The sequence below is a fragment of the Coturnix japonica genome, chromosome 10 (assembly GCF_001577835.2).
Source record: "Coturnix japonica isolate 7356 chromosome 10, Coturnix japonica 2.1, whole genome shotgun sequence".
NCBI lineage: Eukaryota > Metazoa > Chordata > Aves > Galliformes > Phasianidae > Coturnix > Coturnix japonica.
The window spans coordinates 7,053,664-7,072,941 of NC_029525.1; the positions used below are offsets into that span (position 1 = coordinate 7,053,664).

General features: G+C 36.5%; 1 protein-coding gene and 1 long non-coding RNA gene across 7 annotated transcripts in view; one reads left to right on the plus strand and one right to left on the minus strand.

Annotated features, from left to right (window-relative positions):
- Nucleotides 1-15,747: 15,747 nt before the first annotated feature.
- LOC107318762 overlaps nt 15,748-19,278 on the plus strand; it is a 37,073-nt gene continuing 33,542 nt past the window's right edge. Inside the window, exon 1 of one of the 2 annotated variants that reach the window (XR_004308502.1) lies at nt 15,748-16,352. This is a non-coding gene — a long non-coding RNA (uncharacterized LOC107318762). The remainder of the gene's footprint in view (nt 16,353-19,278) is intronic. The other variant, XR_001557482.2, reaches the window with a different exon arrangement.
- Nucleotides 16,867-19,278, minus strand: part of UNC13C (unc-13 homolog C) — a 121,491-nt gene continuing 119,079 nt past the window's right edge. For all 5 annotated transcript variants that reach the window (XM_032446786.1, XM_015872980.2, XM_015872979.2 and 2 more), the window contains one exon: nt 16,867-18,313. In XM_032446786.1, the coding sequence (XP_032302677.1) occupies nt 18,028-18,313 (286 nt within the window). In that variant the 3' untranslated portion in view covers nt 16,867-18,027. The remainder of the gene's footprint in view (nt 18,314-19,278) is intronic.

Genomic DNA, 19,278 nt, shown 5'->3' on the forward strand with positions numbered 1-19,278 from the left:
AAGAGGTAAAGCATGTATATTTCTATTCTTATTCATTTTATTTTGTGCAGTGATGGTTTATGATTTTACACTACACGTTGCTGCTGATTCAACCTTATGTCCTCTCCTTGTTTGTGGTGATACGGTCCATCAACTGAGGTTTAAAATTACTACCTGGAACTCAAACTTGCAGGCTGAAAATCACAGATGGAGTGTTTGATCTGTTTAAGTTTACATAGCTCCTGAGGCTAACATCTGAGGTTTGCAGAAGAATTAAGCTCAGGAAAGGAAGCTTGGTGTGGGTAACGAGTGTCTGGGAGTTGAGGTGAATGTTCATGGGTGCTATGAGGACAAAATCCAACAAGAAGCGAATTATAATTCAAAATTGTTTGAAGCAAGGAAACATAACCCATCAGAATAAAAAACAAAAATAATTCATATATTATGCTGAAAGCAAAATAAAGGCTGTGTTTCAGAAAGAGCAATGTCCCTATCAGCACTACAGTTCTCTTTGATAATGAATTCTAGGGAGTCTCAGAATTGGCAGTCATCAATAGTAGATTTGTCATGTTCAGATGAAGGGATTTTGCTGAAACTGCTAGTGATGATTGCTTCTTCCAGGTGCTTTGGGTTTATATATACATTTTTAATTTATTATTTTTAAATTCAAGTCATAAAAGCCTTGTTCAGATTGCTGTTATAATTGTAAATTCTTCTTTCTGAGTTCTTCAGAAGCGTTAAATCCATTGTCTTCCTGCTCTATTGTACATTTAGGGTTGTTTTAGGTTCTGAGAAGCAGATATTTTAATGGTGTGCTGGATGTTCAGAGATTTTTGTGGAGAGGTAAATAGATTGTATGAGAATTTGTTCACCCGACCATTTCACATTCTGTACAACATTATGTAATACATCATATTGTCAAGAAATGCAAGATGTAAATACAGTTACATTGCTATCACAAGCTTAGTATGCAGTAATGACTATTTGTTTTGTTTTTTTTAAACACATGGCAACGGAGAGATCTGGCAGTGCTGTAGTTCAATTTGGGGGCATCCACCTCCTGCCCCTTCCCTAAGGCTGGTTTTAATTTTGAAGGAATATTTAAATGTTGTCACCTTTGAATTACTTCGGTCCTCCTCTCTACTTAGCTGTAAGTAATCTGTTGGTTACTGAATCCACTCTGTGAATACCTGATGGCTGATTAAATAGGATTCTGTACTCAGGAAGAATTGTCTTTACTTCAGAAGGCTTTGTGCCTAAGCAGGCCCTGCAGGATATGGTAGTGTGAACATCTATTAGATGCTTCTTCCCTGAGGATTCTCATAACCAAATTTTCATAGCAGTGAATGGTAAAAGCAGTGTGCTTCTGCCAGTGTTTTGTTAATATGTTGGCCACACTGAATAGTTAGAAACTGACATTGTTTTTGGTCTTCTGTGATCAGGAGATTGCATAGTACTTGAATGTCAAGCAAAGTAGTATGTAATCTGCCCAACCCAAGGGCTGTACTAGCACTGTAATGTAGAATACTTAATTAATATCAAATATGCATGAGGCAGTTGCTCGCTGTCATGTCTTAATGGTAGCTCTGGCTCTGTTGAGTTTGTCTTTACCATCTTCTCTGTGCTCCCTAACTCTAGTGCAGAAAATAAATGTGGAATTATTTCCTTTTTAGCCAAGTTCCTTTAGTTGTTTATTGCATTAGAAAAGAGCTTGTAACTTCCTTACTTGCTACATATGCAGAGCTTTACACAAAACTTGATATGCGTGTTGTTAGTTATTAAGTGTTGAACTTAAATGACACTGCGGAGATCATTTAGTTGCCATTTTTATAATTTGGGCACCTGAAAAGAATATTCATTGTAGAAAAGATTCAGTCATTCATTGCTTTGATAAGCAGAAATCAATTATTTCTGACTTGCTGAGATTATAACTAACTTCTTCAGTACAGTTTTATACTAAATGTATTTGATGGTGGGGCCAGTTGATTCATCCCGTTGTTCAGTTGAGGTGTATGAATAATTAATTTTGCTAATTTGCATAAAGTTAGATGTACAGCAACAGCCAAATCTGCCTCTGGTGAGTTGCTACACAGAGCTTTACAAGGGTGTTCTTGAGAGGATACTGGAAAATCACAAAGCAGTTCTGAGAGGATAAAGGGAGCTGAGTAAGTATGGATGTAGATTGATCAGGTTCTCAAACATCTTTAGTGGAAAAGAGTGTACAAATTTTCCTGAAAGATACAGATGCCATCAGATATCTCAGAAACCACTTGCATGATGTTGTTATAGGTACAGATACAAATCTTACATGAAGAAAGATGAAGTAAAGTGGTTAAACAAAGTATTTTTAACTTTATTATCCAATGGCTTTAGATTGGGCAAAAAAATGCACAAGTTGTACTGCTTCTGGTGTAGGTGTATTCAGCATGTATGCTATGCCAAAATTGACTAATATATCATAAACAAGACTTGAAATATAAAACAATTTATTTATATCAATATACTTGGATGCTTCAAAAACTTCTGTAATGGCCAGGCAGCATGCATGCAGACTAAACCATGCATCTCAGAAGGTGCTCATCAGTTGCATAATGAAGACAAATAGCATGTGAAATGTGCTGTGATTATGCAAAAGTAACTCTTTTATGTCAGCTAAGACTTTGCTTTGCTGCCTGTAGGAAGCCATGAGTCTGATTAATCATGCAAAATAAGATTAAATGAAGGTAAGGGGGGAGATGGGGAGCCGTGGGGGAGAAAAGGTGCTGTGTATTCAGATTACTTCCAAGCAGGTAACTGACCTGGTGCTGCAAATCTCATTTTCTGTGGACAGACTTCAAGGCTGAATGATTATCAGATGGCAGTGAAATGCTCATACTGTGGTGAACCTAATTAAGAATTGGTTCTATTGCTGTGATTTCAAGAATGCGTAAGATAATCTGTGATGACAGATGTTTGCCAGGATTGGTTAGATCATAAATCAAGTGATGAAAATGCCAAGTGGAAGGACAGCTTTGAACTCCTGATCCATTGACTTCCATTTGGGATCTGATTATATAGAAAACTAATTGACAACATCTATGATAAAGGCTCCTGCATCCAAACAAATGTAGTATTTATTAGTTTTGGCAGATAAGCGTACGGCTTTGGGATGTTACTACTGGAAGCCAGCTGTGTATGTTTTTATTTAATTGGAAAATACACTATAAAACTTCTTGCATAAGTTTCCGTTTTCCATCTGGAAGTGTTGTAATGCAGTTTCAAAAGGCACAATGTTGCTGCTCTTTCTGTGTTTCTAACCTGCTCTTGAAAATATGAGGATCACAAATTTCAAAGCCTTGCAGTTGTTTTCTTTTCCTCCCTCCAGGACACTGTGATAATACACATTGCAGAGGGAGGAGTTCTTAACTGCATGTGTGTTTTCAGAGCACAGGGGGGAGTGTGGAGGGTAAGGATTTGTCACAGCAATAAGCAACAGGTTGTTTGTTGTCTGTTCAGTAAATGGCTGGAGCTGCTTTTGTCAGGCATGAAGCAGTGTTTACTGTGTCAGGAAGGAAGGGGAAGCCACTTGAGATGGTATGAGTATGTACTTCCGTTCATGTTCTGACTTTGATCATCAGGGCAGTTGCATTCCATTTCATTATCATTCCTCGCAGTGTAATACCATGCAGCAGCATCAAAAACCAAAACATAAATTCTGAATATTGTCCACTTACATTCCAGAAAATTACTTGCACTTGTGTAACACCAACACAGAATCCTCACAGCAGGATTTTTGGGTATTTTTCACTAGTACTGTATCACATATCAGTGATATCCAACTTACATTCTGTATAACTGCACAGTATTTCTACTTTACTGCAGGAGAAATACGACCTAATTTTCCACAAACAGGGTTTGGTAAAGGGGTGAAAGTTAAATTAATTACCTCACCTTCACTTTAAGGAGGTAGTTTGAACTTTAGAAGCATTGTAAAGTGTTCAGGTTTGCTCTGGAGTTTTGTTGTAAGGACTGGTAATGAACAGACAAGAACTGAAAGGGCTCACAATATGTGTGAGTGACTTATTGGAAGGGGTACACCCATACTTTGTCTTATTTGTACAGTCTCTACTCATTAGGAATTCCTAAATCATTAAGACTTTGGAGAATTTGCAATGTGAAACTGTGGTCTCAGAATGCACTTTGATCTCAGAGCTGAAATTCAGTGTTTTACCTAATGGGAGTATTCAACTTTAGAGAAGTTGTACCTGAAATACAGATGCTGGTCAAATAACTAAGGTGATGATGACAAGTAGTAAGAGTTATAATTAAATGGATGTCAAGCGAAGTTAATAGAAGTAAAAGAAGGCACTTTCTGAATTCTGTTCTGTCAGTTGTCTCACTTTAGTAGTAGGATAGCATTCAAGGAGGGCTAACTGGAGACTGTCTTAGCATGAATTCAGCAAGGTAAAAGGCATTTGTTTCAAGTCCTTCTGACGTTCTTTTATCTTCCTGTGGTTTAATTACTTAACTCAGGTTTCTGTCATGTTTATAACTTTCGTTATTGTAGGCAGAATGTGACATTTGCTTCTGGCAGTATTTAGACCACAGCATGGATTCACCCAGCTTGCAGGATGCTCAGCAGTACTGTTAATGCTCTTTTTGGCTCAACCTACTTAATGTTTCCTGGTGAATGCCTTGGTTTTCTGGGGTCATGGGGGGTGAAACTGAGTAATGTTGGGAGTCTGAATAAGGAAGCAACAGCTCTCAGGTCTCTTGAAAAGATGTCGTACGGAAGTTATATTTTTAGTGTAGGAGCTGTTTTACAAGGTAGGAAGTGTTAAAATTGAAATAGACAGGAAATGTTACTGACAGATATGCCAATAGGCAGCTGCTAAAGTCAGAGTTAAAAATCCACCATTATGACAGTGGTGTGACTATGTAATTCCTTTTGCTTCTCCTTCTTATACAGTTACCCCTAGCTGTGAGGAGCGCAAATTAGGTCTAAAAATTCAGTAAAGATTCTCTTCTGCTTACTGGTACTGGTGCTATATTTCTGATGTGGGAAGAATCAGGATGTGTTAAGTGCTGGATGCTTAGAAGTGGCTTAGCGGTGTGTCAGTGATCTAGTAAAGAGCAGTTTGTGATGACAAGGATCATAATCTCATTTCAGAGAGTGAGCAAATGGAAGAGTTGTGTTTTTCCTGTGCCCCAGAAGTCAGTGCAAGACACCAACACACCTTCTGAAATCCACATTTCTCTATAAATAGCTGCCCTTCTCTCTCAGGGCTACACTGTGCAGAGCTTTAGTGCTAAAAGCATTAAGAAGTACTGCAGAGTCAGTTTCTATTGCATTTTTCTAACTGAATGCTATTCACTTCATTTTTCTTCAGTCAGGAAATATAAAGGAGAAAGGGAAAGGTCTTTATATTTTTATCTTAGCTATTTCACTTTTTTCCTTGTCTTCTACTGACTGAAAAAGCACCTTTTGTGTTTTACAGAAATAGCTTGCGTTAATCCCATAAATGTTTAGTATCTTTCCTTGAGAAATGTGGATTTGGGAAAATGTATTTCTTGGAGTGGAGATTTTTAAGACAAAAGAAAAAAGAATTGAATCTCTCTGAGAGAATTTCTAAAATTTCCTTTTATGTTCTACTAGCAACAGGTAAGGCCCTCTATTTGGAACAAATATATAAGCCTAGCTGTATGGTCTTTTCTCTAACAAGATGGATGGAGATTAATATCCAGTCAGTCTTCACTGCTGAGAACACTTGGTAGCTGAGTACAAGGGCTTCTCTGTGCTCCTTGGGGATTTGGCAGGTGGATTCAGAGCAACCTGTCAGTGGTGTTCAAATGTCTGCCAGTTCATCAGGTGATGTTTTCTTTTTTCCCCCTGCAACTGAACTTGATTGTGAACTTGATACCCAGACACTAACTTTCAATGTTTACTTATTAAAGGTTAAAAATAATGTCTTGCTTCTGAATATTTTTACATTTTAAAAACATGTGTTCCTCTGAAATGTGTTCTGCAAAGCATGAATTCAGAATGTAACTCAATAATATCAACTTATATGAGTTGGGAATACAAAATTTATGGATTTATCCCAAAGTGAGCAGAGGTGAAGCTGTGTAAGCAGTAGTGAATGGTTATGAATGAGTTTTCTGCTGGATGCAGGGTCTTGCTTAGCACTGCTAAGCTCTGTAGATTCCAACTGTTAACAGAAGGTTGGTGAGCATAATTACTTAAGAGACTGATAGTCTGTATTGACTCATTTATTGTTTTTAAGTGTCTGTTAAGTGCTTTTGTGCAGCTGAGCCTGAACCAAAAGCCCTCATGAAAACATGGGAAAGTTGTGTTGTTGTGATTAGAAGAAACTGATGCATGACTTAATGACAGCTCATCTAATAGGAAGAAATACTGAACTAAGAGCTAATCTGACTCACTGCAGGCTCTGCAAGCACTGTTGCTACCACAAGTAAGGAGTAGGAATGCCTGTCTGGGTACAGTTTTTATAGACAGAAACAAAGAATGAAGTTGTTTGTGAAGTTGTGCTTAACTAATAGTAACTTCATGTAAGAAAGTTCAGTAGAGATCAGGTTTATCCTCTTCTAATGCTATTTGTGATATTACATTTATAAGGCCAGTTTTATGTGGTGGAATGGAAACTTGGTATTCTGAAAGATAGCAAGCAAAGTTTTCCCTCACAATAGGAATGTTTATCTAATTCCGGTAGTGATGGAGGAGGAAGGATGACAGTGTAATACCTTCTAAAATGCTTTAATAAAGAAAGATAAAGGAGGATAAATCTATTTACTAAAGAAGAAAAAGCAAGATCTAGCTACTAAGTATTTCAATATATTTGGGAATGAGGCATCTTGAATGAATCCCTTCTGCATAGTATCCTTGATGACAAGCTTCAAACTGAACTTAGTTTCTTGTCTTCTTTCTTACGTGCTTAGATTGACCTTTGCTTAAAATATTTCTTTTCCAATATTTATTTCTCCTCCGCGTTTAGGAAAAATATGTTATAAACACATGCCTTTTTAAAATGTTGGTTAGCTGTTAGAATCATAGGAAGGCTTTGGTTGGTAGAGACCTCAAAGATCATTAAGTGCCACTGGACAAGTTGCTGGTCTCTAAATCAAGTACTAGATCAGACTGTGCAGGGCCCCATCTATCCTATCCTTGTAGAGACTTTTTCAAGTTGTATGTTAAATATATTTTACTAGAAAAACCTAAATACTTTAACAGTAGTTGTGTAAGTTTTACAAATGCAGCAGTCTTGTTCCTTGTAAGTTTAAGGGAAGTTTAAGTTCAAACAAAATTCTTCTTAAAAACATCTTGTGCTCATATCACTCCATGCCAGCTACTGGAATAACCTTCATAGCACATAAGTAGAAGCCTTTGCTTCTTTCTCATACATATGTATTCTGCAATCCTGGGACCATCTGATGGAAAGTAATTGCTTCAGTGATGATTGAAGGAGATCTTATATCTAATCTAAGTCATTTTCTGTAAATTCATAACATAAAAACAGCTCCTGGCTAATAATTATAAATTGTATATTTTTATTTAAAATGTCTTTTAATGAATCACAATTGTCCATCTTTGTTATCTTTAAATTAGTGGGCAAATCCAAGATTAATAATAAAAATGGTCTTGGCTGTGCTAAAGGGTGGTGTAAGATATGTGTATGTTGGGTGGTTTCCACTTCAGTTCGCTCAGATTAAGAACTGTGAAGTTCATTTGGGAAAACCTGTGGCTAATGAGATTTCAAGTCCTAATTTTACACTTTCAATGCAGGCACAGATTTATTTAATCAAAAAGCTGTGTGACTGTGAGCAGCTTGTAGTTCACAGTGGTATTTCCAAACAACCCTTGGTTCTCTGCCTCCTTACACTTCTGAGTAGTTTTTAGTAATATCGCGGTTAATGGTTTATATGTAGTTCAGCCACTTGCCAGTAAATCAAAAAACTCTACAAGTTGAAATCCTAATTACTTATTCAGAATAATACTGTAGAATTGTGAGGAATGAAGCCTGCAGGTAAATTACTTAATTGGCACATATGAAGCCTGGCTCTGTTCCCTGTTCTGGCATGGATGTATTGTATGACCTTAGACAGCTGTCTCTGCTTTGTTTTCCCTTTTTCCTAGTCTGCTGTATCTATTCTGGTAATCTGTTTGCAGCAAGAAATATCTGCTTTTGACTGTATTTTTAAGATAATAATTGGAATTTTAAAAGAACATCTGTGCCAGATATACTATTAAAACATAGTCTACTAAAATGCAAATGTCAGCAGATAACATTTTCCTACTTTTTCTTAGGGGGATGATTCTTTACACAGTTTTCTGTAACTTAATTGTAAATTCAGTATAATCATAGAAGAGATGGTATGCTAAGTCTGAATTAAAAGCTTGCCCCCTTTGAATTTTAAATTTGTATCTCAATTTGCTTTTCTAGCTTTATGAATAAGCAACTCCTTAAATGCGGAGAGTACTCGGTCTTTTGGGATATTTAGATTTTTTGCTTTGGACTTGCCTTTTTGATATCTAGTGTTAGTAAACATAGAGGCATTAGAACTTTCAGATGCAGTAATATCAGAAAAGGATCTGAGCATCCTGTTTTGTAACGCTCCTTTTTTTGTGGTCTTCATTAGTTCTGGGAACAACTCTCAGTTCCTGAGGTGTAATGAGATCTTCTTTTGAAATAATCAGGTACTCATGTAATCTTGTTATTCACAAATTAACAGAAAAACTTATTAACTGGCTAGGTGTCTTGCAGAACTATTGGTTACTTCAGTGCATTCAACACCTTTTAGTTCCTAGCAATAGGTTTTATTTTTTTTAGTTGGGATAAGGCAGGAAATGATTGAAGAACCCCCTTTGGAAAAAGCAGTTTCTGAAAGCATAAAGGGATGCCTACTATTTTAATGGTGAAAACTTGAAGTCCTGTGAATACCTTACTGAAGGTTACTGACAGGAAACAAATGAACTTGTCATCGATGAATCAAGTCAACAGAAAAATTAATGAAAAGGAGAAATGATTTATATAGATTTAAATCCTCAGGGCACTATAATGGGTGCAAGTGACAGAATCATTTCTGGTATCATTTCTTCTTATGAGTCCTAATATGATCAGATCTCAGGCAGTTTTACTAGAAGTTAGCATAGATTTATACGCACAATGATTCATATAACATCCAAGCCTTAGGTTCTAAATGAAGCTTAGTAGCTTTCTGCTGGTAAGGATGATTCTGGTTACAAGCTGTGGATGTTCCTGAATTATAGGCAACTTTAAGGCTTGAATTTGCTAACTTACCTGCTTAATTTGCCTGGATTCTTTTATTTATATGTAGCTCTTGAAAATCTTAAAGCAAATACTGGATACATAGGCAAAGAGGCACCCTGAAATGTTCTCGGCTAGTGACTTTAAGCTGTGAGTTAATAATTTGTCTGCTTCTGCATATTGATATCTTTCTGTGCAGTGAAAATAGATTTCCTTTTCACACTGATATCTCTAGAAATTCCAGGAAGTTGGATTTTTTTCACAAACCTTTTTCCCTCCATTTACTACCTGCAATTACTGGAGGCCCAGCTGAGTTGAAAAGTCTGTTGAAATTTTCCTTCTTGGTGTAATAAAATCAGTGAAACATGCCAAAATGCCCAGAATCACAGGCAGAGACGTGCCCCATGTTGTGCCTCAGGAAAAAAGCAAAGTGCAACAGAGGGCAAATCCAGCTGCCTGAATAGCTATTCTGATTCTGTCACTGGCCCTCGGTAGCTTAAACAAATCATTGAATCCTGCTTTCTCATTTCTCTGTGTGAATAATTACGATGAGAATCATCCCTCAGAGGCCTGTGATGCTGAGTGGATCAGCAGCACAAGATGAATACTGAGGGGCTGCTCTTCCAATCCTGATTTGTCAGCTTTGGCTGATTGCCCGCTCAGAAGTCCACTTGTAAAATACCACCAAGAAATAGGAATTAAAAAAGAAGGCTGCCTGTTTGTAGAGCAATGCCTGCATTTTAATGGAGACTACAAGTGAATTAATGTGCATGTGGGACTGTGTGTAATCTTCTCTGAAGACATCTGCTTTTATGCAAGCATACCTGCACATTGTGCCTGGCTCATCCCTGTCTGTAGGGAGAATTGTAAAGTACATGGGAGTTAAGAACTCCCATTGTTTTCAGTGGTTTATGAGTCAGGCCTAAGGAAGAAAAAGACATGGCAAATTCTGAAATCTAGTGGCTTTCAAAGGAGAACATTAATTTGCTGCAGATGGGTCACCTTCTTTGGGCTTTATAACTCACCTGTTGGGTGTCGTAATATCATTTAATGTTTTAAAAAATCTGATGCTTCAGAATTAAAAAAAAAAAAAACAACAAAAACTAAACAAACATAAAACACAACCAAAACTTTCCTTTCTCGTAGTTATAAAGTTTGCTCTTTAGCAGACTACAGTAGGATTTGATGTTATTTAAATATATTAACCCTAAAATGTGATACCAAAATTACTTAAAGCAACTTGATATAAACTAGCAGTTCAGTGTCATTCTGACCAGTCAGTTTTGCTGCTGTTGAGGTAAGCCTTTCTTGGCAGTGATCCGATTGTGGCTGCTCTGTGTACACTACTGTAGTCACATGGATTTTATCACAGACTGTTCAAGTTATAACACTAGAGAAAAAAATTGCTCTCTTGCACTGTCTTTTTCTAATTTAAATTTGGTTTGAAACACAGACTGCTATGGCAAAATGGTTCCTTCTCGTGTCTTTGGGCTGCTATAAAGCTCTGCTGTGCAATTAGCTTCAAAAGCTAGAGCAATTTCTTTGCATTAATAATGAAAGAGGAATAACATAAACTAAGCCTTCTGCAAGCATGACCGGAAACAAGGGCATGACCCATTGGATTCCCAAATTGGAAAGCTGCATAAGCTCAAAACTTTGTGGTAGTGTTGGATCAGCACTTAAGTAATCTTAACAGAGATAGAGTATTTGTTTCACTCTTTACTGTGGCAGAAGTCAGTCCAACCCATGTCAGTAGATCAGCATTTATTTTGTGTGCAGTGTAGTTCAGTTTTTTGATGTTATGGTATCGGCTGACTCTAATTTTAAGCAGTAAAACAAGCTGCAGAGTGCAGCATTTGTTACCCCTGATTTCACTAGTTTTTTAGATTTCTCTTCCAGCGGTGCTCAGATCACAAACATTCTGTGACCAGAAGCTATGGTCAGAAAAAATAGGAAAATCCAGTTGTTCCCCTTTTGTCATGTGTTAACAAAGGGATTACTGAAAGTATATTTGATACTTGATTTATATCTAATCAATTTTGTTCTTGTCATGGAATCTCCAAGTGCATCTAGAGCTTCACCCCTCCTGCTTGAGCTCCTTCACAGTCTGCTCTGTTGTGGGTTTTTGTTGTTATGGTCACCTTGGCGTAGATATCTGCTAATTATTCTGTCAGTCAGTTGTCTAAATAATTTACATTGTAACAGTCTCAAAGGACTCTCCAGCTGACAGGTCTGATTTAGAGTAGTGCAGTCTGTGCTCCACAAAAAAAAAGGCCTTTCTCTTTCAATTTTTCCCATTCTTCTCTGTTTTATGGCAATATGTCTGGTTTGAGAGGTTTTTTCAGTGTTACTTTGATACTGTCAGCTAGATGCAAACCGTTCTTTGAAATATCAATTACCTTACCAAGCTTTTATTTCCTGATGTGCTCGCTTGTCTTCTGCATAGACAGATGTGCTCTGGGTGTTCTAGTTAATTGTATTTGCTGGTAGAAACGTTATCTGAAGTGGTGGATTTTAGACCACTTGTTTCAGTAAGCTGACTGTAGCTGTTACATTCATCCAAATAGGACTCTGTTGGTTGGAGCAAGCCTAAATAGCTAATTACAAAGGTTTATCCCCTTCGCACAGATTTAGGTAGTCTTACAGAATAACATATCCAAATTGCAAGCTGTATGTAAGCACTCTGTAAATAGAGATTTGATACATACAACAAATGGTGTATGTAAACTTTGTTTACTTTGAGTGTGACAGTGAAGGATATAGATTCAGAATAATACTCTTCATAGTTTCCAACTAGCAGAAACGCAGTAAGCCAGTGCTAAATGTAAACAGTGTTACAGGTTTCTATTATTTTTTCTGCTGTAGAATGTCTCCCTGATCAGAAATGAAATCCTCTGCATTAGAGAGAAGATGTGCTGTAATTATACGGGCTATTAAACATTATAGAGCACAGTTGATAGGAGTTAAGTTCACTGCTGCTGTTGACTTCAGTGGCTCCTGCAATGTTTTGTTTCTAATGTCAAGATGTATAAGGAAGAATTGAGAGCCTTAATTCAGTTTCCTAGCAGTCAGAGTACAGGGAAAGCTCAGTCTGATGTGCGCTTCTTCTCACAAATTATGTAGCGTAAGGTGATACCATTTAAAAGGCGTATCAATTTAATATTGCCACCTAGGTGTAGATTAGCATGTTGATACATAGATGCATCATTAGGTGAAAATTGCTGTTGTTTCTCAAGTTCCTCAGGAGAATATTCTACCTACTTAATGGTATTGTCTCTTGCCCGTGTATTACTCAGGAAAATGATCTCTGAGTCTTCAGTTTGAATTTGTTTCTTTCAGGCTGGGAATGTATTTATCTTGTAACAAAGGATAGTGAAGTGCAGAGCCCATGTATTCAGGCTTCACTTGGTACAAGAGGAGTGGGGGCACCCAGATAAAAATCTGTTTTGTACCATTAATGAAATGGCAGTCAACAGGAGGAGGAACACTTGAACTGGAGTGGAACATGACAGAAATAGAGAGCTCTTCATGTCTGTCTCCATTGTACCAGTGTCTCACCTATTGTCTTCTGGTTCCGCTCTCAGTTAAGGAATCTGGTCTAAGGCTGGATGGCACATCAGCCCTGTTCTGTATCTATCCTTTTCCTGCTTTCTTCTGAATTTCTCTTCCATATTGCAGTGAAGGCTATATATATATATATATATATATATATATATATATATATATATATAAAGATACTTAAGTGGGTGATTGCATTATGGAGGTGGTCATATTTATATCCACTGTCTCTATATCCCCTTACTTATGCCATTTTGCCAGTTTTGCTGTTTGCTCATCTCTTTTGCTTGGGCCCTTTCCTCTTCCTCAGAAACCAACCTGTCTTCCAAGGTTGGCCCTTCTACCCCACTGATAACGATCACAGTTACTCATTCGAGGTATCTGTACAGTGTCATTTCAGTTTCAAAAGCAAGGCAAGCTGCTGGCTTGCGTTTGTTTCTCTTTCTTAAAATGGTGGTCACAATGAATTATAAAACAGTGCAGCTATTGTGTTTGTTCAGATTGCATATGTATTACTGCTGATGTGTGGCTGTTGTGTATTAAACTGTGGTGGTTTTTTTTTGTTTTTTTTCAGATGAAGCCCTGCCATCTACTTAAAAACTAAAATCAAGCTAGCAGGCATGGTGTAGATAACAGTGACTTCTTTACTCAAAGAAACATGCTATCTAGAGGATGGGAGCTTATTTAGTGTGCAGTAATTTTCCATTAGTGTTGTACTATTCAGTGTGTATTTTGGCAATTCCTTTTCTTTTTCGTGTATGTGTGCTGCTATTCAGTCACTGACATTTGTTTTTGTAGTGCTGTAACCTCAGGCCTGGAGGCTTTACTCATATTGCAGTCAACTGCTATCACTCAGCAACAAAAAACCTTCTGCTTAAATGGGTAAGCATTGTTGAATAAAATGTGTGGGGCCTCCTGAACCTCTAAAGAATGAAAGATAGAGCTGCTTCATTGACCATCAGAGGAATTGCCAAGAATCACGAGCAGTGAGTGTTAGAAGCTCTAGTTAAGTCTAAGGCAAGTGACAACATCTCTGATTTCTGCCTAGGACTATTCTGTTGCAACTCTGATAAAGTCAGTTGTTCTTACCTGTGTGTATTTTGTATACTGTGTCCAGTCAAACAAGAGCAAGTATGCAGCTCACAGAGCTGAGCTGTGAGTGATTTCTACATCCAGTTCACTCTGTGGTGTTCTTTCTCTGTAACACTGAAGACTACTTAGACTTTGTTGGGGATCCCAAGTCAGTGTAGCATCATTGAAGTTCCTCTTAGTCCTCATGCCAACCTTTACAGTCCATTTACTGTACAGCAAATATCACATACAGGATTTTGAGTTGTTCTTGCATGGAGTCTGTAGCGAGCAATCTTTTACAGCCAGGGCTTAATGCTTACAGTTAACATGAATTGAGAGCTCTGCGATTTGGCATGCTGTTGCAGGTAGTGTTGTACCGTATCAAGGAATAAGGTGAACTGAATTTGTTATAATCAGTAGAAAACGTTTCTTTATTGTCTGGGCAGATTTTTTTTGTTTTTTGTTCTTGTTAATTTTGGAGCTTCAAATCTTTATTTGTAGTAACCAACACTGTTCTCCGTTTGTGTTGTTGGATTAAATCATTAACTTTATGAATTAATGTTCCTGAGCTTGGGAGACTAGTTGATCTTCAGAGCTACCATTCTGAAACAGCTGAAGACCGTGTTTTAGAGCAGTTTGTGTAAATAAGCTTTGAGCTCTAGAATTGCTTTGATAAGATTCTTTGTTCATCGTCTTCTTGACTGAGGATTGGCCTCAAAATTAGATTTTGTAGGAATTTATGGATTAATCTCTCAGAAATTAACTTATACTGTGTGCACAGATATATTCTCCAGATACATGTTCTCATGTTTCTGTGCATCAACTAATATTTTCAGTGATATATTTTGTAATAGTCCAGTCCTGCTCATTGGTCACAATCTGAAGTTTATCATCACTTCTGAAAGAAATTAGTTTTTCTTTCCTGAAAAGTTATTTTCATGGATTATTTAGTGGTGCAGTTCTGTAACGTGCATGTGATACCAAAAGGCACACACAGATGATAGAAAAATACCATTGAAATAAGCAGGTCTAAACAACTGGATGACGTGTGCAGAATACTTTCCAAGACTTGCCCAGCTGTATCTGTAAATAATACCAAATCCATTTATGTTAATTATGTCTGTTAGTTGAATTTAAATTAATACAGTAATTTAATGTTTGCCACATTTGTTCAACTCTTTTATTTAGTTTTCAAGGGATTTGTATGAAATGGGTATTTTAATTTAGACTAATGAAGTAACAGTAAATTATCCCTTTGTCTTCAGTGTCTGCTTACAGATTTGTTTTCCATGTTACTGGCATGAGAATATCAATGAAAGCCAATAAAATAGATTAGAGAAGTGAAACCATGAACATAATTGTTTTATTATTTATTTTTAAGATTCTCAACTAACGTTGCTGATAATCTGTTGGGTATTTTTGTCTCATTTGATATCAGCATGGAAAATTAGTTGGCCAACTAAATGCTGGGAAATCGTGTGGTCCAGAACTTCTTGTTGATACTGACTCCAGGAGTTCAAGTTGGGTTTCTCTTGCTCAGGAAGGATACTTCTTCCTTTTACTTTCTTTTTAGATATAGTAGATTGTCATCTCCTCAAATTTGTAATTTCAGATGCCACGATCTTTTCTGCTGTCATGCACATCTGATAGGTAATATATATATTATATATATATAGTCTTAATTTGAAAGGGAGGTGAGAACTTAATCATGTCTCTTTCTTTTGATGCAGTAAGTTTCTGGCTGACTATACCACATAAATAAGCATCCACAGGAAAAAGGACATGCAGAAGGTATGAAATATATCAACAAAAAATTCTCTTTTCACTGTAAAGTAGTAAATGTTAGACTTACATTTATAGCTGCCTTTGGACGGCTGTGAATTATTGTGGAACTTCAAAAAAATAATTATATCCTAATGTTAACGATAATGTTTAAATCTACAATTGTTCTTATTTTACTATAGCATGTTTTAGTAATTAAAGATCTTTATGCTGAGACCCTGTAATGTAACTATCAGTATTATAAAAAAACCCAAGATGCTAGTTTTGAGACCCACTGAAATTTACACTAATTTTGGCGATTAAGTTCTGCAGGGGAAGTTGCGGTTGCTGCTATTATCCAGGAAGGTGGTGAGTGTATCGTGTCCAGTTTGGCTAGATCCAGTCCTTAGGGTGGCTTAGGCCTTTTATTTATTTAAAGAAATAAAATACAGAAGAGCCATTGTGTGATAGGGTGGATTAGAATGCAAATCAAGTCTTTTTTGCCAGTGGTGTTTACTGCTTGCCAAGAGTGTGAAAGCTATTTAGAGGATAGCGCCTTGTTTGTACTTTAGAGAGCAATTGCAATAGTGTAGGCTAGCAGAGCTCTGAGGCATTTGCTTCTGTAGAGCTGTTCTCACTGTCTGCACCTTAATGACATGCACGATTGGTCCATGGTTGTGGAGGCTGTCCTGGACATGCTCATCTCTACATTGAGGACAGGTACAGCACATAAACTCATGAGTGTATTTATCAGATAAATAAGTAATAGGGATTTGCTCCAAAATGCTGGTGAAAGGGTGGTTGCATATCTGGGCAAGAATTTTTGTTTTATCTATGTGATAAACATACTGCGTTTTAAATGACTGGATTCAAGTCTGTATTAGCTCTGTGGCCTTCATTCCATTTATTTACTTCTACCCTGATCTGAAAACTCCAACTTGAGTTAGAAATGTGTAACTAACAGTAATGACAGAACATCACATGTGTAGTATATTGCAGAATGTTGTGCATGTTGCATTATTATAGAATGTTATGTCCGTGTATGTTAACAAAATGTGCACATCATTGATTATAAACTTCTGTGATCTTGACATGCATCTCACACTCAGAAAAGAACTAAATGCTTGGCACCAGACTTCATAATTTGATATGCTGTATTGTTACCTGTACACTGACTTCTCTGGTATTTAAATCTCTAGAAATATGAATGGTATCAAATAATATGACTAGAAGATGTTTCTTCATACTTTATTTTTACAGTTTATCACTAAATATATTTACAAGACACAGAGTTTGTTTAGTGCAATACATAGTAATGTTGCATAAGTACAAACTGTTAAACTTCTCTAAAAGAAAAAAACCCCAAACCAACTCCAACTTAAAACCCTGGACCAAATCCAACAAAAAAGCCAAAGCTAAAAACTCTCCAAAACAAAAGAAACAAACTTAACTGATGTTACAGCTAAGTATGTAAAGCAACGTTAATAACTGAGTGAAAATGCTACCTGCTTCATTACTTTGCAGAAACAATCCCTGGAGACAAACCGCCAACCAGCTTTGTATTCCAAATTATTAACCCTTCAGTGGTACCTTATCATTTAAAAATGATTTTTGAATGCACATATACTGTACTGTATGACAGTCTTTTTCTACAGCTACCCCTTTAATAGAAATATGATATTACCTTGGCAGTTTTGAAGAACAAAGTTATTTCAAGATATCAAACGTCAGTAACAAACTCTAATAAGCACAGCTTCTTGAGAACTTGCTTAAACAGCATTTCTTCACAGTGATATTTATGAAAGGTTGGAAAAAGATTAGCATAAAATATTTCCATCCTTTTTCATTTTTATGCAAAAATCATTACTTTATACTGGTAATTATAAAATTACAAACGCTTCTATAAGTAACTGCATCTGTAGTAATGATAGAAAAAGTTATCAGTAAGATGCCTAAAATGAGGCTAGCATAAAATGATGACTTGAAGAAAATTAGCTATTTCTTTGTTTTAAATAATGGGACACAAATTAAGTTAGAATATGCAACGTAGTGGTTTAAGAGACAGACTATTAATCAATTCAAAAAGCTATTTATTTATAAATGTTAAAAAATAAAGGGATCGAGATGAGGCAAAATCAACGTTTTAAAATATATAGTATATAGTTTACTCTTAATGTTAGTTTTGGCACTTCATTGGAACAATTACTTTAACAAAGACAAAAATATGTAGAAAAGATATACAGCTCCTTGACATACCTTGCAAGTATAGTACAGAAGTACTGGCAAACACTGAAAACAGTTAAACATTCCCACATATTTGCACATGCATGCACTATTCAGACAACAGCATTGAATCTATGTTCTTACAGTGATAGTCTTGCGTTACTTGAGTAATTTAGGCTGTTTCTTCAGGAGATCTTGTTTCTGATTTAAGTCTTACAAATTCTTTAGCAACTTCATCGTTGGTCCTCTGAGAAAGTATCCTAAGAATTGTCAACCCAGTCTCATCTACAAAGATGCTTCTCAGCAAGGGATACCAGGACGCACAGCTACCTTTCTCTGCTATGTTTTGCAGCTGAATAACTGTCATTCCTATAATGCGATCTTCTCTAGCAAAGCAGTAATCTTTCACTGACAGATGAAGTTCATAGGCTCCTGGTTTATCTTCATTACTCAAAATACTGCAAGAATTAAAAATACAAAGTTGAAACAAGAAGTTTAGTTTCATTGCCTGAGGGATGAGCATGGTTTAGGAATCTTGTCACTATGAAAATGATGGTGGCAGATAGTTTTGTTTTTTTGTGGTTCATTTTTTTTGTTAATATTACAGGTTATAATTTCATTTTAAATCTTCTGTATGTTAATATCTCATGTGCTGCTGATCATGCAGTCCTTTTTCTCACAAAGCTGAACAGAAATGGAAGGAATTTAGCAGTTCCTTCAGCATCTGTACCGTTGTTACCTTTCCCCAGAAAATACCGAAAATGTGCAACTATTTCCACAACTATCACAACTATAAGAATACTTATGCAGGCATCCTTAAATAATAGATAGCTTCTGTTTAGGTAGGAAGAAATCTTTTCGTACTTAAAGATTTTGCTTTTTTTTTTTTTTTTTTTTTTTTCCCCAGCTTAGTTGTTCTGAATAGGAGAGAGTAGGAGTTCTGAAAGGGAGTACTTTCTCAGCTATCAAGTATCTATTTTCTGAGTGTAAATTCTGTGCCTGCAGTGGAAAATCCTACACCGGTATTTGCGGCTGCTTCTGTCCTTGGTGTCTTCCCCCACCATGATCTGGATCTTTTCACATTCTCCTCTAAGTGAGTTTTGAGCTCACAAAATGTATCTGAGCTGAACTTCTGTTTCTGTTTGTTCTATCAGGTCCAAATTACCTTGAGGATGTATGGTACTGTTTGCTCAAAGTTCTGGATTTAGTATCTGTCAATATGATTTCTTTTGTCTGTTGATTTAAATAACTGTCGTCTTATCGCAACTACTTTATTTACCAGTGTCATACCTGCATTTACTTACTGTTAGTGTTGTAGTTCCTAGATAGGAAAAAGAGAAACTTTAAATATCACGGTAATTTTGAAATGACAGCAAGAACGTGCTTTTAGCATCTTTCATCCAGTAGAGCCGAGATGTTTGGT